Source organism: Chroicocephalus ridibundus, unplaced genomic scaffold (assembly GCF_963924245.1).
Source record: "Chroicocephalus ridibundus unplaced genomic scaffold, bChrRid1.1 SCAFFOLD_92, whole genome shotgun sequence".
NCBI lineage: Eukaryota > Metazoa > Chordata > Aves > Charadriiformes > Laridae > Chroicocephalus > Chroicocephalus ridibundus.
The window spans coordinates 567,175-587,840 of NW_026961708.1; the positions used below are offsets into that span (position 1 = coordinate 567,175).

At 53.8% G+C, this 20,666-nt stretch overlaps 3 protein-coding genes across 3 annotated transcripts; 2 read left to right on the forward strand and 1 right to left on the reverse strand.

The window, feature by feature from the left end:
- Positions 1–4,055: 4,055 nt before the first annotated feature.
- Positions 4,056–4,946, reverse strand: LOC134509610 (olfactory receptor 14C36-like). The gene has a single exon (XM_063322182.1). It carries the CDS (start codon positions 4,821–4,823, stop codon positions 4,056–4,058), a length of 768 nt encoding a protein of 255 aa, XP_063178252.1. The 5' UTR covers positions 4,824–4,946.
- Positions 4,947–9,279: 4,333 nt separating this feature from the next.
- LOC134509614 (olfactory receptor 14C36-like) lies at positions 9,280–10,277 on the forward strand. The gene has a single exon (XM_063322186.1). The coding sequence runs from the start codon at positions 9,280–9,282 to the stop codon at positions 10,213–10,215; it is 936 nt and encodes a 311-aa protein (XP_063178256.1). The 3' UTR covers positions 10,216–10,277.
- A 2,842-nt stretch (positions 10,278–13,119) lies between these two features.
- LOC134509580 (olfactory receptor 14A16-like) lies at positions 13,120–14,043 on the forward strand. Its single transcript, XM_063322138.1, has one exon. It carries the CDS (start codon positions 13,120–13,122, stop codon positions 14,041–14,043), a length of 924 nt encoding a protein of 307 aa, XP_063178208.1.
- The last annotated feature ends 6,623 nt before the right edge of the window (positions 14,044–20,666 follow it).

The following is a 20,666-nucleotide window of genomic DNA, read 5'->3' on the forward strand; positions in this document are numbered from 1 at the left end:
AAGTAGAAAAAAAATGGAATAAAAACAAGACAGGATTAAAGCAAACAACAAAAATATCCCAGGAAAAATGGCAGGAAATAGGCTGTGCCAATAAGGAGTTACATTAGGAGTAATTTGCAGAAGAAGATAGACGGTTTATTTCTTCCGAAAAAAGTCAGAAGAGCCCCATCTCTAGGGCAGGTGGGTAAGCCATCCTGCTTGGGGAAGCACATCAGGGCACATCAGATCACATCAGTGATCTCCACATTTACATTTCCTCCTGTACCAAGTGTCTCCAAGTTCCTGCTTCTCCAGCCCCCGGGGACAGGACCCTTGACAGCTCGTTCCCTCCGTGGTCCCTCCAGTGAGGGACTTCAGCAGGGCCTGCTAAACACCCTCAGAAAGCTGGAGGTTTGCTTCTGACTTGGACTTCTCTCAAGGCTGGCTCAGTCTTTAGAGATCTGCGGTTCGGGAATTTGGCACCTGAGGGCTCATTACCACAAAAACAGCAGAGGTGGTGTGGTTTAACCCCAGCCGGCAGCCAGGGCCATGCAGCTGCTGGTGCAATTCGGTACCTTTCCGAGCAGCGATAGTGGGTACCCACCCCCCGGCTAACCCCATTTCTACCCTGAGCATGACATCTGTGGTACGGGATTTTCCATTGGCCATTCCATCGTTCTGTCTAGGCTCCTTTCAGCTTCTATGGGAAGAGTGTCAGGCACCAGTATAGGTTAGGGGTGGACCTGCTGGAAAGCAGCTGAAGAAAAGGATCTGGGGGTCTTGGTAGACGGTAAATTATCCATGAGCCAGCAATGTGCCCTTGTCGCCAAGAAGGCCAATGGAATTGTGGGCTGCACAGGGAAGAGTGTGGCCAGCAGGTCAAGGGAGGTCATTCTCCCCAGTGTGGCCTTGTGGCACAGAAGATCAACAGCTTCCTGGGGTGCATTAGGAATAGCATTCCCAGCAGGATGAGGATGGTGAGCCTTCCTCTTTCCTCAGCGCTGGTAACACCACTTCTGCAGTGCCGTGTCCAGTGCTGGACTCCCCAGAACAGGAGGGTCATGGGCTTAGAGGAGTGTGTCCGATGAAGAGCCACAAAGATGGTTAATGGACCGGAGCACCCTTCACGTGAATCGAGGCTGAGCGAGCTGGGACTGTTCAGCCTAGAGAAGAGCTGGCTCCAAGAGGGTTCTTGTCAAAGTCCATCAATATCTGATGGGAGGACATGGAGAAGAGGGAGTCAGGCTCTCAGGGATACCCAGCAACAAGACAAGAGGCCATGGGCACAAACTGAAAGACATGACATTTCATCTGAACGTAAGAAAACACTTCTTGACTGTGGGTGGCTGATCACAGGAACTGGTTGCCCAGAGAGATTGTGGTGTCTCCCTCCGTGGAGATATTCAATCCCAGTCCTGGACAACCTGCCCCAGGTGGCCAAGCTCGCTTAACAAGAGATTGGACTAGGCTGTCTACGCAGGCCTCTTCCAACACTCCTTACTCTGTGATTCTGGAATGCCCGGCAGTATTTCTGAGAAATTTTCTGTGGTACCCCTGTGCTAGTTGGACTCCTGGTGCCTCGTGCCCATCCTCCTTTTGAGGATGAACTCAGTCACTGTGTAATCCTGAGGACAGGGTTGACCAGGGATTACAAATGTCAGCAAATCCTCAACACGCACCAGTGTTCACTACCCTCGCACCCACCGTCCATTCTCTCCCCCTACAGGGGTATGGCGTGGAAGTGACCTCTGGAGGTCTCGAGCATCATGGTCTGCCCTGAGCAGGGAGAACTTTACGGTTAGGTCAGATTGGGCAGTGCTTTCTCCTGATCTAGCGCTGATCCACTGTCATGGCGATTTCCCCCTTCCCCTCCACCCCTAAAACTCTTTAGAAAAGCTCCTTTCTGCCTCTCTTTGTCTTGTCCTCATTGTCTTTTATCCTTTCCACCCCCCATCCCAGGGGCCATGGGGCTCAAGAGAGAAGACCTCCAGCAGCTCCTCTGCACAACTGGTCAGGGAGTAACACAGCCAGTGGTTCTCCTGAGAGAGGAGGCACCACGAGCTGCAGTGCAGGGCACCGACACGTGGCACTGGGTGCGCAGTTCCCAGCAGGTAGTGCCAGTGGCTGAAGCCTCCAAGGGACACCTGGCTCCACAAGCAGCGTTGAGTCCTTTAGTGACCGTGGAGAGCTGCTCTGGTGGGGAGTGGTGGGGCTGGCACTGCCCAGTCTCAGCTGTGTTCCAGCTGCTGGTTTCCAGTCGCACCTGCTCTGTGGTTTGCAGGGGTCTGGGCATGGACAGGGCAGGGCAGGACAGCCTGTCCTACTGATACAGCCACTGAGCCCAGCAGGAGGATGGAGATGGTCACGTTGAAATGTGATCAGCGCTGCCCACGGCCGTGGTGAAAGGTGAGGGCTGGAAATGGCTGGTATGGGGACATGGGTCTTGAATGAAGCTCCTGTAGAAGGTTTTCCTGTCTGTTCATGCGGGCATCAAGCCAGGCTGTCTTTTTGCATTGAGGGACTTTTCTTGAGAGTCCATGGGCATATAGGGATGGTCTGCAGTTTCCCAGGTTCTCCTCCACATGCTGCCTTTTCCTGTGGGGAACACAAAGGCTTCTAGCCCTGCAGATGACCCGGGAGAGGCCTTGTCCACTCTGTGCTCACAGCTGGACTCCTGTCTTCCAGCTCAGCCCTGGCTGAGTAGCCTTGTTTGGAGGTGACTTTTGGGATAGGGACTGGCAGACTGGGCAAGAGAGGCTGTCTCCAGGTCATGGAGTGGTCCAGCAGGGACTGAAGGACAGCAGTGAAATGAAGTGGCTTCTGGGTGTATTCTTCCTTCAGTGCAAGCCCTGACACAGGGTCACAGCCTCCCTTTTGGTGCCACCCTTCAGGAGGGATGATGGTGAGCGGGGGACACCCATCCTTCAGCTACTCCCCAAGCCTGCTAGTGTACCAGGACAGCGTGCACTGCTGATGCTGCACCACGAGCATGCTTTAGGGTAACCAAACCCTTGGCACTGCCTTGGATTAGCTGAGCACCAGCATTCTTCTCTGTGAGGAAATTCTCAGCCTGGATCCGCTCCTGTCTGACCTCTCCCCATCCCTCCTCTGATCCTCACACCTCCTGCTGCTCCTGCTCTCCTCCCCGTGTTCCCTGCAGGGCCTGGAGCTGGTGGTGCCACTCTGCAGCAAAAGGGGGTTGTGGTGCCCTGGGCCATGGCGTAACTCCACGCTGGTCAGGCTGGGAAGCAGCTCTGGGTAGACGGGAGCACTTCGCAGAGGTCTGCAGCTGTGGAAGGAGCACAAAGCATTCCCTCTGACTCCGGATGTTGGCCAGGGAGCATGTTGACCCACCCATGTTCTTTTACTAAGGAAGACGTTAATCGCCCAGCAGTGTGCTTGTCTTGGTCTTTCTGGCTCCCCACTGCCTCTCCTGGTGTTGGCAGAGACCTTGTCTGCTTGTGGATACTTAAATACAGTGCTTCACCTTTGGATAACATCACTTGGACAGTCTCTTGTTCTGTCAGGCCCACCTCAGGAACATGGCTCCTGTACATGCCCTCTGCTCTCCTGGGGGCTCCGGGTTCCCTTCCAGAAAGCCGGGCAGCTACCGTTCAGCTCTGCTGCAAGTGGAACAGCCCTGAGCAGGCAATTCAGAGCCCGTTCCCCATCCCCAGGGCACTGGGCACCCACGTGACGCAGCTGAGTCCATCCCTCATTCCCTCTGACCCTTCCCATGAGCCCATGGAGAAGCAAGCGCTGCAGCAGCCCATGGAGAGGGAAGTTCCTGGAACCTATTCCTGACTTCAGCCAGAAGAAGAAGCCAACCTCCAGGCGCTGCACTGGGGAGACACCCTTTATTACGGAGCTGCGCCACGGGCAGACAGGTCTGCTACTGCGACGACACATTTACCTAAAGCCTCGGGCTTAAAGGGCAAAGCGGGATCATGGCTCTGGAGATATGGACTGAATTCAAACATTCTGTATGAGTCCGATCATCATAGATGCCAAACCAAATAAAGTACAAGCCTGTCCTGGCCCAAATTCGGAACGCCCTGTGAGGAGAGACGGGCAGCTTACTGCTGCTGAAGGTGAACCCATTGAATCAGTTTGCTCAGGGCATCCTTCAGCTCCTGGTTCCTCATGCTGTAGATGAGGGGGTTCACTGCTGCAGGCACCACCGAGTAGAGAACTGCCACCACCAGGTCCAGAGCTGGGGAAGAGACGGAGGGGGGCTTCAGGTAGGCAATCATACAACTGCTAATGAACAGGGAGACGACGGCCAGGTGAGGGAGGCACATGGAAAAGGCTTTGTGCCGTCCCTGCTCAGAGGGGATCCTCAGCACGGCCCTGAAGATCTGCACGTAGGACAGCACAATGAAAACAAAACATCCAAAAGCAAAGGCAAGACTAAACACAAGAAGCCCAGATTCCCTCAGGTAGTCATCTGAACAGGAGAGCTTGAGGATCTGGGATATTTCGCAGAAGAACTGGTTTATGGCATTGCCTTGGCAGAGGGGTAGGGAAAATGTACTGGCCGTGTGCAGCAGAGCGTGGAGCAAACCACTGCCCCAGGCAGCTGCTGCCATGTGGACACAAGCTCTGCTGCCCAGGAGGGTCCCGTAGCGCAGGGGTCTGCAGATGGCAACGTAGCGGTCATAGGCCATGACGGTGAGAAGGGAATACTCTGCACCATAAAAGAAGAATCGAAAAAAGACCTGGGCAGCACATCCTGAGTAGGAGATTGCCTTGGTGTCCCAGAGGGAGTTGACCATGGATTGAGGGACTGTGGTGGAGATAGAGCCGATATCATGAACAGAGAGGTTGAGGAGGAAGAAGTACATGGGGGTGTGGAGGCGGTGGTCGCAGGCTACAGCTGTGGTGATGAGGATGTTGCCCAGGAGGGCAGCCAGGTAAATGGCCAGGAAGAGCCAGAAGTGCAAGAGCTGCAGCTCCCGCGTCTCTGTGAACGCGTCTCTGTTCTCAAGCCATTCTCCACACAATCTGTATTTGTGCCTGGGATTGCCATGACCCAGGTGCAGGACCTTGCACTTGGCCTGGTTGAACTTCATGAGGTTCGCCCAGGCCCAACTCTCAAGCCTGTCGAGGTCCCTCTGGATGGCATCCCTTCCCTCCAGCAAATCGACCGTGCCACACAGCTTGGTGTTGTCAGCAAACTTGCTGAGGGTGCACTCAATCCCACAGTCCATGTTGCCGACAAAGATGTTGAACAGCACTGGTCCCAGTACTGACCCCTGAGGAACACCACTCCTCACTGGTTTCCACGTGGACAATGAGCCGTTGACCGCAACCCTTTGAGTGCGGCCATCTAGCTAGTTCCTTATCCGCCAAGCGATCCATCCATCAAATCCATGCCTTTCCAATTTAGAGACCAGGATGTCATGCGGGACAGTGTCAAACACTTTGCATAGGTCCAGGTAGATGACATGGGTTGCTCTCCCCTTATCTACCAATGCTGTGGCAACATCGTAGGAGGCAAACAAATTTGTCAGGCACGATTTGCCTTTGGTGAAGCCATGTTGGCTGTCACTAATCACCTCCTTATCTTCCATGTGCCTTAGCAGAGATTCCAGGAGGATCTGCTTTTTTTTGGATGCAGTTGGCCACACATTGTCAGGTCATGCCCATCTTTTCATCCACGAGTACATTCAAGCCCTTCTCCGCAGGGCTGCTCTCAATCCCTCATCCCCAACCTGTACTGGTACCGGGGGTTGCCCCAAACCAGGTGCAGGACCCTGCACTTGGCCTTATTGAACTTGCACTTGTTGAATTGCACATGGCCCCACTTCCTGAGCTTGTCCAGGCCCCTCTGGATGGCATCCTGTCCCCCAGGTGTGTCAGCTGCACCACTACACTTGGTGTCATCCGCAAACTTGCTGAGAGTGCACTCGATCCCACTGTCTATGTCGTTGATGAAGGTATTAAACAGTACTGCTCACAATATGGACCCCTGAGGGACACCACTTGTCACTGATCTCCATCCATGTCCATTGACTCTGGTGAGAGCTTCGACAAGGCGTGACACCTATCTTTTGCACACCCAAACCAAGGGACAGGGAATCCCACCTCCTGTAGGTCTGTGGCGTGAACTGGAGGGAGATGAACCTGAGAGCCTGCAGACCTGTAAGCAAAGTTAGACCTCTGCATCGGCTCATTCGCATCACGGCCCTCCGTGGGGAAACAAAGCCCTCCTCTCACTGCCTAGTATTTGGGGAGGAATAGGGGTTTTCAGAGGGAGCGCTTGTCACCTCTCTTAGTTAACCAAGCTCTGAAAGGACACATCACATGGCTGGACTGCACCGCTCTCCCCACAGATGACAGAGATGATGCAGGTGTTTACTTCAGCCTCCTTCCAAGAAGGTTCCCCAGGAGGGGCCCTGCTGCTTTGTCAGCGCTGGAGACCAGGGAGCATCTCGGGGGAGACTGTGGGGCAAAGAAAGTCACACCTTCAGCTGCACTTGTGCTCCTGGGCTGGCACAAGCTCCTGGGACCGAGCAAGTTCATGGCAACGGATGCTTGGCCCCTGTAGAAAGAGAGCTCAGGCCAGGAGCAGCTCCTCTGCAAAGCGCAGCAGGGCTCAGGGCAGTGACAAGACGTGATGGGCAACCAGGAGAGAAATTAAAGGCAGCCTGGAGTGGGAGGACAGAGGGCGGGCTCACAGAGGGGGAAATCTTCCCAGTCCTGGACACAGTAAGTCTCTGGCTGCAGGTCGGTGCAGCTGATGTTCCCAGAGAGGTCTTCCAAAGCTGCCACATCTGACAGCCATGGGATCTGTCAGGATGGCTCTCACTGCTTCTCAGGGGTGATTGAGAAGGGGGAACTGCCCATGGCACTGCAGGGAGAAGTTCTGGGTGGAAGCAGCAACTCCTGACGGGGCTGGGTCTTTACTCCATCTGGAGAGTATTATGTGGGATAAGGATCATAAAATCATAGACTCATAGAATCGTTAGGGTGGGAAGGGACCTTAAAGATGATCTAGTTCCAACCCCCCTGCCATGGGCAGGGACACCTCCCACTAGAGCAGGTTGCTCAGAGATGGTCACAGCTCTAGCTCACCACAGGGACATTTTGAGATGGGGAATTTTCCAGGGGAAAGTTTAGTCACCAGGTACCAGAAAGATCTTTCCTGCCTCTGAATTGCTTTGATTGGGTTTCTTTTGTTTGCTTTTTTTTTTTCAGTTTTCCCCCATTGTCAACAGGGAGATGGAAAGAGTTTTGGGGGTTTAGATTTGGGAGTGAGACCCCTAAAATGTTACTCTGAATGATCAAGAGGGGTTTGAGGGCCCTCAGGAAGTCTCCTCACCTGCCACTGCTCCCCCAGCCTACAGGCAGCACCACCATCTCCTTGGCAGTTGCCATCATTCCCTTCAGGGCTCTTCTGAAGTGCTCCTCAGCAGCTGCAAACACAGAGGTTCTCTGGAAAAGCGTCAAGCCCTGGGAGGTTTCTGGAGGGCAGAGGTGAGCACGCAGAGGGTGGGATGGGGTCTGTGAGCACAGATACAGAGAAAGAGCTCTGCTCTTCTGTAGTAGGAGACGGGATCCAGACAATTCCCTTCCAGCGTCTCCAGTGCAGACGCCTGCCTCTAAGCATGCCCCGTTGTCTCCTCTCCCACCCAACAGAGTCCTCTACCCTCAAGGCCATGGGGTCTAAGGCATGTGTCATCTCTGCAGCCAGATCTCCAGCAGAAGAGAGTTGCATCTCTGCCACAACATGCCCTTTTCCTGCTGCATGACAAAGGGGCTGAGAGCAACTGGCCGGCAATGTCGCCACTGGAAGGTGGTGCACACACCTAGGTAAGGGGAAGGCCTTCCTGACAGGCTGCCTGCCTCTCTCTGTCTCTCCAAGCCGCCTTTGGTAGGAGGAACGTGGTGATGATCCTTGTTTCTCCATCTCTCACTGTTGCTCTTGTCCCTCTTTTCAAGACCCCTGGGGATAAAGGGCAGGGTGCGGGGGGTTCCCCTGCAGTTCAGGCTCTGAGGGTCCTTCCGTGGAGCTGCCTTTATGGCAATGAGATGTCCATTCCTGGAGCTGTGGCAGTGCAGTGAGTGTGCCTGGGGAATAAGCCCGCTCTCTTTTAAGGAGACTCCACCTTTAGGACACCTGACTGTCCCCCAGCATGTCCTGGCAGGCTGCAGACAGTGCTCCAGAAGAGCACGGCTCTCCTGGAAGCTCCTTCTGGTAGGCGACAGTCCCTGGTTTCCACATCTGAGTCAGGCGCCTTTTCACATCCTCCCTGCCACTCTCCCTAGCCCGGCTGAGAAAGAGACAGCACTTTGGAGATTTGCCCTCTGAAACTGGACTCTCCTGTTCTTAGCAGAGTCCTGAGTCCTTTGCAGAGTGACCTCTGAGTGCAGTCGTCCTCTAGCTGGGAGAGGTGGAAGCACAGGGCAGCTGCGGGCAAGACCAAGGAGCACGCTCCCTCTCGGGAGTCTGCACGAGGTTACAGGGAGCTCTTTTGGCCTCGAGTGGCTTGGCAGTGTTTACCCTGAGAGATGAGGGAAAGCCGAGAATTTCTGCCGTTGCAATGAAGACAAGAGGCAGGCAGCTGAAAAGTAAATGAGTCTGTACTTGGAGAGTCTAAACTCACCTGCTCCCCCTCATTTCCTGCAGAACAGGCAGTGAAACTGCTGAACCTTCACCGCTCAAAAAACGCATGCGTCGGAGCTTGCATTTACACGCAAGCATGTCTTGGACTGCGTTATTCATTGAGTGCTTGGAGAAACGGTGCATGTGGTGCATTGACATAAGGACAGGGATAAAGCCCTCTGCAATGGGCCACGTCACCTCTGCCTGCTCCCTTTCCTTGCCTTGAGAGAGAGCTGACAGTGACATGACTGAAATCTTGGAAAGGAGGAAGAGTAGGAGGATATGAATCCTGTCCTCTTGCCTCCAGGAAGCAGCTGGGCATGGTCCTTATTTCACCTCTCATGATGGTCACTGGGAATACACCCGCTGGGTAACAAGACTAAGTACTCCTCACCCAGCTCAGGGCGTCCTGCCCTTGGAACAGCAACCAAATGGCTTTTGCCAGCTCTGTGTTAACCCTGCTGCAGAGCCGGAGCAACGCCTCTGAACCCATGGGCAGAGGACCCTGATCCTCACGGCGCACCTCTTCAGCACAAACTGGAGTTTAAGCTGGAGACCTGATGGAAGGTCCCCCAGAGAACTCAGAAGGCACTGTGGGGAGTTTTGTTGTCAAATGCAACGGGCTTTGTTCAAACAAGTCTCTGAGCTTGTCTTTTCCTCCTCGGACAGTCACCCATCCCTGGAAGGACCAAATGTCCAACGTCAGCTGCACCATCGAGTTCGTTCTCCTGGCATTTGCAGACACACGGGAGCTGCAGCTCTTGCACTTTGGGCTCTTCCTGGCCATCTACCTGGCTGCCCTCCTGGGCAACGGCCTCATCATCGGCGCTGTAGCCTGTGACCACCACCTCCACACCCCCATGTACTTCTTCCTCCTCAACCTCTCCCTCCTTGATCTGGGCTCCATCTCCACCACTGTCCCCAAATCCATGGCCAACTCCCTCTGGGACACCAGGGTTATTTCCTACTGTAGATGCGCTGCCCAGGTCTTCTGGTTTCTCTTCTTTGTTTCTTCAGAATACTATCTTCTCACCGTCATGGCCTATGACCGCTACGTTGCCATCTGCAAACCCCTGCACTACGGGACCCTCATGGACAGCCGAGCTTGCATCAAAATGGCAGCAGCTGCCTGGGGTGGTGGTTTCCTCAACGCGGTGATTCACACTGGAAACACATTTTCACTACCCCTCTGCCAAGGCAATGCTGTGGGCCAGTTCTTCTGTGAAATCCCCCAGCTCCTCAAGCTCTCCTGCTTGGACTCCTATGTCAGGAAAGCTGGGTTTACTGTGGTCAGTCTTTGTGTAGCTTGCGGGTGTTTTCTGTTCCTTGTCCTGTCCTATGTGCAGATCTTCAGGGCTGTGCTGAGGATCCCCTCTGAGCAGGGGCGGCACAAAGCCTTTTCCACCTGCCTCCCTCACCTGGCCGTGGTCTCCCTGTTTGCCATCTCTGCCATGTTTGCCTACCTGAAGCCTCCCTCCATCTCGTCCCCTTCCCTAGATCTGGTGGTGGCTGTTCTGTATGCAGTGGTGCCTCCCACAGCGAACCCCCTCATCTACAGCATGAGGAACCAGGAGCTCAAGGAGGCACTAAAGAGACTCATCCACTGTCTGCTGTTGCAGCAGGAATAAGCTGCCCTTCTCTCTTTACAGGCAATTCTGAGTTTCTCTCAGGCCAGGCTTGGTGATTTGGTCCTTTTCTTCTGCGCTTGAACACTATCTTTGTAAACAAGTTTTAGGAATCACCACACTTCTCCAGAGGCAAGAGCCTGGTCTGTCTGACCCAGAGGCCTTCTGGAAATGGTGCCCCAGGAGCAGGATGTTTGTGCTGCTCTGGGGAGTGGGGTGCATAAGGCATTCAAGGGGGAGGTTGTTATCCTAGGGACCAAAGGTGTGAAAAAGAGAGTGATTGGCCTCCACTTCCTCACGCCATTGGTGCTCTCCAGGCTTGGGGCTGGTGGGGTGGAAAACGCCCCCTCTCTTCTGCCCCAGGAGCTGCTGTGCCCATGAGAGAAGCTCAGGCCCGGTGTCACAACTACAGGTCTCATTTCTAAGATGGAATCCTGGACTTTGCTACTGAAAAATAGGAAAAACCCTTCTTTGCCTGCGTGCAGTCAGTTCTCTAAGGAAGGCGGGTGGAGGTTCATGAGAGAAAGCGCAGGGCTGGGCAGGGAAGGACAAGGTTGTCCCTATGGTCTCAGACCTCAAGGGACTGCTTCTCCTGCCGGTCTCAAACTCCTTAGGAGGCTCACTGGAGCAACATCAACCGGAGAATGCTGCTACCATCTCTTATCGAAACTGAAAAGGAATAAAATATACCCGTGAGAATATAAAATAATTTTTTGTGACGTGCTCTTTGAAATCTTCGTCTGTCAGCAAGAAGTGCCTTCAAGGCACCATGATGGAGAAATTCCCCAACCCCTGTTCAGGAACCCAAGGTGCTAAAGTGCCCATACACTAATGCACACGGTGAGTTAGAGAGCTGTGGGTAGTTGCAGGGCTATGACCTTCCTGGTGTCATGGAGACATGGTGTGGTTACTCCCTGGACTGGAGGGTTGCAACGGAAGGACACAGGCTCTTTCAGGACAGGCTGGAAAGTCGAGGAGGGGCAGTTGCCCTTTATGTGAGAGAGCAGCTGGAGGGCCTGGACGTCTGCCTCGTGATGGGTGAGGAGCCAACTGAGAGCTTATGGGTTAGCATTAAGAGGAGGTCTAGCTGGTCTCCAGACACGCTTTCCAAACCCAACTTGTACTTACCCACTATCCTGATTATATATACAAATATAGAAAATATGTATGTATACTTCTTTTCTTCCCTTAATCTCATTTGCAATTTCCCTTCCTGCTTCTTGTCCTTGCCGTCTCTTGTCCTGTCCATTCTGTCATGATCCCTGGCCAGATCATCAGCCCCACTCGGACCAAGGACCAGGGTCACAACGTGGTCTCCAAGCAGAGCCCGTCTGGGATCTCGGGGCCACGCAGGCACACCACGGCGGCCAGGTCCAGGCAGAGACACAGACTTGCAGAAGGACTGTGGGAGTGGTTGTGAGCTGGCACCAGGGCAGAGCTGGGGGCCATGGGGGTCAGCAGAGAAGAGCTCCAGCAGCTCCCCTTCACACCCAGCGGTGCTCCTGAGAGACGACGGTCACATAGGAGGGGAGGCACTGTGAGGTGCGGTGCAGGAATCCACGCTGGCCACTGTGTCTTGTGGCTCCTGGCAGGTAGTGCCAGCGGCTGCTGGCCCCAAGAGACTCCCAACCCTGGGAGGGGCAGTGAGTCCCCTTCCGACATTTGGGAGCTGCTGGGGCTTCAGAAGGTCTGCTGGCAGAGCTGGGGGTCGTGGTGCCCACCCTACGCTTCCAACCCATGGTGCCTCTTGGAATCCCAGAGCCACCGCAGTGACTGGGGGAACAGCCGTGCCTGGCTGGTGTTTAGGGATTTTGGGATGTCCTGGCAGTGTGGCTCCTGTACACGTCCTCATCCCTGCACCAGCACAGCCCCGCTGCCCCACATGTGGCCCCACAGTCAACGTGTGAAGGCACCACACTGTGCAGGGTGCATTCAGGGGTGGGGAAACGTCCCCCTGACGTGATGTGCACAACAGATCTTGGAGCGCAGGAGTTTGCAGACAGCCCAAGTCCGGGATCTGCCAGGGTCTGGGAATGTGTGAGCCTGGGGACGGCTGTATCTTCCCCCAGTATCGATAGGGCTGGCCACATTGTAAACCCCCCCAAATTCCAACCAATTACTGTAAAGCTTTGCAGGGTCTGGGGTTTTTGTTTCCTACTGTTGCGTGGTGGGGAGAGAGAACACTATGGAAAAGGAGCTCTCAAGTTTGAACAAGTCACTGAGATTCCTGGACTGTAACTTTGAGTGACCAGTAGATCTGCTAGGAGCCTCCTAAAGGGCCTTCATCCTCTCTTCTGCCTATGGACAGCACCAGCATCACCTTTGCTGGACCCCTCAGCGTTGTGCTGACCTGCCCTTTTCCACCTGTGAGCATGAACATGTCCCAGCCCGTGCCCTGCCAACAGGCAGGTTTCTGCAGAGCAAAGAGGAGTGCAGAGAGGTTGGGATGGGGGCTGTGAGCACCGACAGGGCAAAGGCATGGGACAGGGGAACAAAACCCAGAAATGTTGTGGGAGGGAGAATTCAGAAAAGCCCTCCAATGCAGACCCCTTCCTCCGAGCAAACGCCTTTGCCTCTCTCCCACCCAGCAGAGCCTCTGCCCTCAGGGCTGTGGGGTCCAAAGCATGAACCACCTCCTCTGCAGCCAGAGCTCCACAGAGCCGTGGTGCAGCTCGCCAGCATCTTGCCCACTGTCCCTTGAAGAGCACGGGGGCTGAGAGCAGCTGCCCAGCAATGTTCATGTCATCCCTTAACGAGATACCATCATCAGGACGCTGGGCTGGAGGTGTCCTTCCAAGCTGTGAGCTGCCCTCCAGGATGTAAATCTGCCCCATAGCACCTTTGTCTAAGTCTCCCCTTATTTATCACTGTCTTTTCCTCCATGGACAGTGCCCCATTCCCTGAGACATGTCCAACAACAGCTCCATCACTGAGTTCCTCCTCCTGCCGTTCGCAGACACACGGGAGCTGCAGCTCTTGCACTTCTGGCTCTTCCTGGCCATCTACCTGGCTGCCCTCCTGGGCAACGGCCTCATCATCGGCGCTGTAGCCTGTGACCACCACCTCCACACCCCCATGTACTTCTTCCTCCTCAACCTCGCCCTCCTTGATCTGGGCTCCATCTCCACCGCTGTCCCCAAATCCATGGCCAAATCCCTCTGGGACGTCAGGGATATTTCCTACTATGGATGTGTTGCACAGGCCTTTTGCTTTCTCTTCTTGGCTGGAGGGGAATATTTTCTTCTCACCGTCATGGCCTATGACCGCTACGTTGCCATCTGCAAACCCCTGCACTACAGGACCCTCCTGGGCAGCAGAGCTTGTGTCCACATGGCAGCAGCTGCCTGGGGCAGTGGTTTCCTCCACTCTCTGCTGCAAACTGCCAACACATTTTCACTACCGCTCTGCCAAGGCAATGCTGTGGGCCGGTCCTTCTGTGAGATTCCCCAGATCCTCAAGCTCTCCTGCTCCAACTCCTCTCTCAGGGAAGCCTGGCTTCTTGTGGTTAGTGTCCCTCTTGGGTTTGGGTGTTTAATTTTCATTGTGCTGTCCTACGTGCAGATCTTCAGGGCCGTGCTGGGGTTCCCCTCTGAGCAGCGACAGGACAAAGCCTTTTCCACGTGCCTCCCTCACCTGGCCGTGATCTCCCTGTATGTCAGCACTGGTATGTTTGCCTCCCTGAAGCCCCCCTCCACCTCGTCCCGGTCACTGGATCTGTTGATGGCTGTTCTGTACTCACTGCTGCCCCCGGCATTGAACCCCCTCATCTACAGCATGAGGAACCAAGAGCTCAAAGACACACTGAAGAACCTGATTCAGAAGCAGGAATAAGCTGCCCATGTCTCTTCACAAGCGCTTTCCAGTTCATCTCAGGAACCTCCTCTGTATTGGCCATTTGGTTTGTGATCATCGTGTTTTGCCAGGAATGTCTGCATCCACCCCACTTCTCCAGAGACATGAAGCCAGTCTGTCTGACCCAGGGGTCCTGTAGATGTCTCTGGCGTGGTGGTACAGCTGGACACGGAGCTGTTGGAGCGGGTCCAGAGGAGGGCCACGAAGATGATCAAAGGGCTGGAGCACCTATGCTATGAGGACAGGCTGAGAGAGTTGGGGTTGTTCAGCCTGGAGAAGAGAAGGCTCTGGGGAGACCTTATAGCGGCCTTCCAGTACCTGAAGGGGGCCTACAGGAAAGCCGGGGAGGGGCTGCTGGCAAGGGCATGTAGCGATAGGACGAGGGGCAATGGTTTAAACTAGGGCAGGGCAGGTTTAGATGAGACATTAGGATGAAGTTCTTTACAATGAGGGTGGTGAAACACTGGCCCAGGTTGCCCAGAGAGGGGGTGGAGGCCCCATCCCTGGAGACGTTCAAGGCCAGGCTGGATGAGGCTCTGAGCAACCTGATCTAGTTAAAGACATGGTCAATGGAGTTAAATCCAGCTGGCGGCCGGTCACAAGTGGTGTCCCTCAGGGCTTGGTGTTGGGACCATTTCTGTTTAACGTCTTTATTGACGATCTTGATAAGGACATAGAGTGTATCATCAGGAAGTTTGCAGATGACACGAAGCTAAGCGGGAGTGTTGATCTGCATGAGGATAGGGAGGCTCTACAGAGAGGCTTGGACAGATTGGACTGATGGGCCAACACTAATGGAATGTGCTTCAACAAGGCCAAGTGCCGGGTCCTGCACTTGGGCCACAACAACCCCTTGCATCGCTAATGGCTTGGGGCAGTGTGGCTGGAGAGCTGCCTGGCAGAAAAGGACCTGGGGGTTCACATTGACAAGGGGCTGAACATGAGCCAGCAGTGTGCCCAGGTGGCCAAGAAAGACAATGGCATCCTGGCTTGTATTAGAACTAGTGTGACCAGCAGAAGGAGGGAGGTGATTGTCCCCCTGTACTCAGTACTGGTGAGGCCACACCTGGAGTATTGTGTCCGGTTTTGGGCACCTCAATACGAGAGACATATCGAGGTGCTGGAGCGAGTGCAGAGGAGGGCAACGAAGCTGGTGAAGGACCTGGAGAATAAATCTTATGAGGAGCGATTGAAGGAGCTGGGAGTGTTTGTTTAGTTTGAGGAAGAGGAGGCTGAGGGGAGACCTCATCGCTCTCTACAACTACTTGAAAGGCCATTGTAGAGAGGTTGGTGCTGGTCTCTTCTCACAGGTAATTAGCGATAGAACAAGGGGGAATGACTTTAAGCTGCAGCAGGGTAGGTTTAGACTGGACATTAGGAAAAAAGTTTTCACAGAAAGAGTGCTCAGACCCTGGAATAGGCTGCCCAGGGAGGTGGTGGAGTCACCATCCCTGAATGTGTTTAAGAGTCGTTTAGATGTGGTGTTAGGGGTTATGGTCTAGGGGACAACTTTGTAGAGTGGGGTTGATGGTTGGACTCGATGATCGCAAGGGCCTTCTCCAACCTGAATGATTCTATGATTCTATGATTCTATGCCCCTGCTCACTGCAGGGGAGTTGGACTAGATGGCCTTTAAAGGTCCCTTCCAACCCAACACGTTCTGTGATTCTATGACTCCTGTGTCACATCTCTGTAATAAAGGGAGATTTCCTCAGTGCAAGTGTCTGGAGGTTGGACTTTTCTTCCAAAGCTGAAGTCAAGAGCAGGCTGAAGAGGTTGTCCCTACCCTTCCCGTGGATCTCCAGATTTCCCCCTCCCCTTGCTCTTCCATCAGTCAGACTCCTCCAAACTATCTGGTTGCTGCGTTGGCCTTCAGGGAGTTAGGAACTTCCTGCCTCTCTGAGAAGTCTGATGAACTCTTGAGGCAACTCCTTAAGTATGTTTCTATCTGTATTTTCCTAGCGCTCTCTCTAAACCGGTTCTCGTATGGATATGCCTTGTGGAAGGTGACCCTCGTTAGATGCAGCTTGCACTTGGCATGTAGTAGAGGAGAGAGTTTTAAAGCTTATTGAGTTGCATCATGTGTAGCTTTTGTTCTTTAGGCAATGAGGAGAAGTCCTCCTGTGCCTGCGTGCAGGCAGTTCCCTGAGGAAAGCAGGTGGGAATTGGTGCCAAGGAGCTGTAACGTCCAGCTGCAGACTTCAGTGGAGAAGTCTGATGTAAGGACAAGTGCCGCAAGGCCCAGGGGGCCGATCAGAGGAACGGTGGGGTCGGGGAGGTGAGGAGCAAGGATGCCCCTTGAGTGTGTGGCCTCAAGGGACTGCTTTTCCTACCTGCCCATACCTGCTTAGGTGACCCTCTGGATCAATACCTATTTGAGACTGCTGCTATCGCTGCTTCGTAAACTGGAAAATAAAAACAAATGCCTTTAAAATGCAAAACTCCCTTCTCATTATGTCCTCGTTGAAGTCTTCCTCTGTAACTACCAGCCTGAAAGCTCTCCAATTAGCTGCAGGAGTCTTGAGGACTTGAAGAAAGTTACGGGAAGAGACAAGGCACACGAGGGCTCTCTGCCTTGTAATGAGCCCCACGGTGGGTTCGGTGCTGAGCCCGTGGACCCGCAGCGCCGAGGGGAGGTTGCACAAACTGCTCAAGGAGTCAGAAAGAAATGCTGAAGTGTCTTGGAGCATTAACAAGCCCCACCGAGGGCCATTACCAAGACGGCCTCCCCTTGGACTCGTTACAGCAGAAGTTCGGAGGTGGCGATGACAGGCAGGCAAAGTGCCGGTGGCTCCGACGCTGCGTGAAGCCTTGGTGTGCTTTATGAAGCCAAATGCCAAGCCCTGACCCCAGCCCCTCACCCTCAGGAGAGAGACCCCGTCCATCACACATGGCTCAGGGCTTTCATGGGATGCGGGGGGGTGTGGTGCCAAGTGAAGGACAACAGTACGACACCTCCCAGCCTCGCCGGGGGGCGCAAGAAGGCAACGTGGCCTCTGTGCCATGGGAACAATGTGTCTCCTCGTAGGCCCTGGTGGCAGAGACATCAGCCATAGCCAAGGGGACAAAGAGCTCAGTTCTGTCAGGGCTTTTTGGCCTTGACGGCACCCTTGGCCATCTCCACCACAGGCTGTCCTACACCGTCCCGTGCCTGCGCCTCTTTCCCTGCAGACTGTAGACACCCAACACACTTCCCCACCTTGTTCTCACCCTGGCACGTCCCTGCCTTTACTGACATCTCTCCATCCTCACTGGCTGCTCCTTCAAATGCAAAATCATGGGTTAACGCAGACTCCCTCTGAGTGACCTGTTGCGCCAAAGCACCACCTTCCTTCGAGCGACGTTTCTGTCTCCTCACGTCCATCTGCACATCCAAAACGGCAGTTTCTCATGGCTTTCCTGTCTCGTGCTCTTTCCCTCTACCAAAAACCACGCGATCATCTCTGACAGTAACAGTCAAGCTTTCTGAAGCTACTATTATTCTTCTCTGAGCTGCCACTTCACCAGGCCAATGCGGTCCCCACCTCTCAGCCTTTCCGCACATGGTCCCTAACCCCATCTTGGTAGCCCTCCTATGGGCCCACTCCAGTTCCTCCCCGCTCCTCCAGAAGAGAGAGCCCCACATGAGGACACACTATTCCAGATGTGGCCACACCCGTGCTAAGTCCTGGGGGTGATAACTCCCCTTGCCTGGGTGGCCACGCTCCTCCCGGCACAGCCCAATGTGCACGTGGCCATATTCATGGTTAGCACCACGGTCCTGTATGGCATCGCTCGTAATGCCCAGGCCCTTCTCCTCCAGGTTGCTCCTCATTCAGTTCAGGTCCAAGCCTGCTTTGATCTACAGGGTTGTTTTGTCCCCTAACGTAGAAGATCAGAAGGAGAAGATCCCATCTCCATGAAATCTTCTTGAGGTTTCTGTTGGCGTAATCCCTGAGATTCTCAAGGTGCACTTGGACTGAAGCTCCATTGTGCCTGCTGTTAGTGTGAGCGTGCAGATGTCCCACGTGACTTGGGGTGTCTGGCACAAGGACAAAGCATAAGGAATTTAAAGGACAGGACAGATCATACATTAAAAGAGGAGACACTAGTTAAACGAAATTGCAAGCCAAGGAAGGCATTACCATGGTGACCATCCCAAAAACACCAACTGAAGGGACAAAAGAAGCAAAACCAGAGCCAACAAGGGAAGCTTTAAGAGGGGTGGGCTGTTTGTATGGGAGGGCATGAGGATGATCCAAGGGAAGAACTTGGGAGGGACAAAAGAGGGAAGAAGGAGATAAAAGATGAAGCCAAGGATAAGGTCATGGCTGTGTGGGGGCATCTGCCAAGCAGCCCTTCACCTGAGAAAGACTGACTGGCGTGGACACAAAACTGCTGTTGATCTGACCATACTTAGGTCTGCATTATTTCCATGGCCACGGGAACATGAGTGCTTTCCCGACCATCCTCAGGGAAAATGCCTGTAGTGGATGGCAACACTGGAAGGGACCTCAGGAGGTCTCTAGCCCAATCGCCTGCTCACAGCAGGGTCAGCCATCAGGTTGCACCAGCTTGCGCAGGATTTTATTCATTTTTGGCCTGAAAACCTCCAAAGATGGAGATGGCACCAGCTCTCTGGGAAACATTCTTGTTGGTCATTGGCCGTCATCCTCCCATCACGTACCGTGGTGAAGAGCCCGACTCCTCCAGTTACCTCCTGAAAGGGGTGGGAAGGCTCTTCTGTGGTCTCCTCAAAGTCACCTTTTCTTCTGACTGGACAAATCCAGCTCGCTGAGCCTCCCTTAGCGAGACAGCTGACCTTACAACTGCACCCCTGAGATCTTTAAGACTCTTCCAATCCTGTTGGCTTCTCTTGGATGTGCAAAGGATGTCACGGTTGTGAGAATGTCGTCATCCTCCTGCCATGGCTTTTTGCCTGTGTCACTCTCCCTTGTCACCTTGATGTCACGCACAGGTGTTGCGGGCTGTGAAGAGGGCGCGATCTGAACAAGTAGCCCTTCACAAATAAACTTGGAACTCAAAATGCTGCAGGCCCAAGAGCCAACATCACACCGTGGGAGGGGCTGGTGCTGCGTTTGCCACACTTGGTGCTAAGCCACGTGCAGAGGAGGAATTCACGTCTACAAGAATCGCACTAACTGCTGTCAGTGGTGGCAGAAACACCAAAGCATTCAGGTCAGAAGGGACCTTGGGAAGTCTCTAGACCAACCTTCCACTCACATGAGGAGGAGCACTGAATTCCTACCAAGTTCCTCAGGGCTTCGCCCAACGGTGTCCTGGAAATGTTTTGAAATGGGGGCTTTGTCTAAGATCGTCAGGGGGCTCCAGGGTACCCTCTGAGGAAGGTGTGGGTGCCAGATAAGGAGAGACACAGGATTCCTTGACCCTCAACAAGCCGCTAGAAACCTCTGGAAGCTTCTAAAAAACTCCTTCTGCTGCCTTTGATCAACAGGTGCATTGCTGAGAGGCTGCTGAAGCTATTCCAGCCCTTGGACTGTTATTCCCTGCTGCTCTTCCAAGAAGGCACCAATGACATAGCCAGACTTGGATCTACAGGCCAGCCAGCCTCATCTTGATCCCTAGGAACAAGAAGGAGCAGCTAATCCTGGAAACCATTTCCAGGCACGTGAACAACAAGAAAATCACCAGGCGTAGCCACCATGGATTCCAGAAGGAGACCAACCTGATAAACTTCTGCAACAAAATGACTGGCCAGGTCCCAGAGATTGAGGGAAGGGCACCTAGTATCCAATTTATGGTTTATTTTTTTTCTTTTTATCATATCACAAATCTTTCTCTGGGTATGGGTTTCCTGATAAGAAAACCATTTCCCAGTTCTGGGTGCAATCTACCACAGAGGCACTTATAAGGGAAGGCGATGAGGGCACCTTGCCCACCGAGATCAAAAGGATAATGCAATCCCTGAAAAAGGATTTCCAGTCTCGGTGGCGTTTGCTTACGCTCACTTATGACCTCACCAGCAGTAAAGCCACAGCTTTTGTTGTGACAATACGCAATGCTTCGGTACCCACCATACGCCCAGTCATTGCGCTGGGATTAAGCCACCGTGGAACCGTCCTCTGTCCCTTAGAACATAGAGTACGGGCCCAAGAGCATGGGAACAAACGGCAAACCATTGATGTTTACGCGTGTGGTGTATGGGACCATGGTTCCGCACCAAAATTTGGCAAAAGATGAAACAAATGATGTCAATAATTTGACTAGAGTGTGGCAATGAAGGGAGACAGTCTCACGGTGTGAGGGCTCGGCAGGGAAAACAGCCCCGGCACAACAGCAGGTGGAGGAGCAGAGCCCGGGCTTTGTCCCCGGGAGGTTCCCCAGGACCTTGCTGGCCAAGCAGGGTCAGTGCTCCGCAGACCTCCCTCTGTCACCTGCAGACCTTCCTCTCTCACCTGAGGACCTCCCCTGCAGGGATGGAGTGCCCACACAGCAGGGAAGGCATTTGAGGGGCGAGCGTCACTGGGGTAACTGCCTTTGGAGCAGCCCCTCTGTCCATAAAGAACTCAAAAACCTCTACACCTTCATGTTAGTGTCCCTGCTTCTTCTCCAGGTGCGGCTGAAAATGTAATTCCCTGTAG

Coding starts and splice junctions, on each gene's coding strand:
- LOC134509610 (XM_063322182.1), bottom strand. CDS start 4,823: ATGTACTTCTTCCTCCTCAACCTCTCTGTTCATGATATCGGCTCTATC.
- LOC134509614 (XM_063322186.1), top strand. CDS start 9,280: ATGTCCAACGTCAGCTGCACCATCGAGTTCGTTCTCCTGGCATTTGCA.
- LOC134509580 (XM_063322138.1), top strand. CDS start 13,120: ATGTCCAACAACAGCTCCATCACTGAGTTCCTCCTCCTGCCGTTCGCA.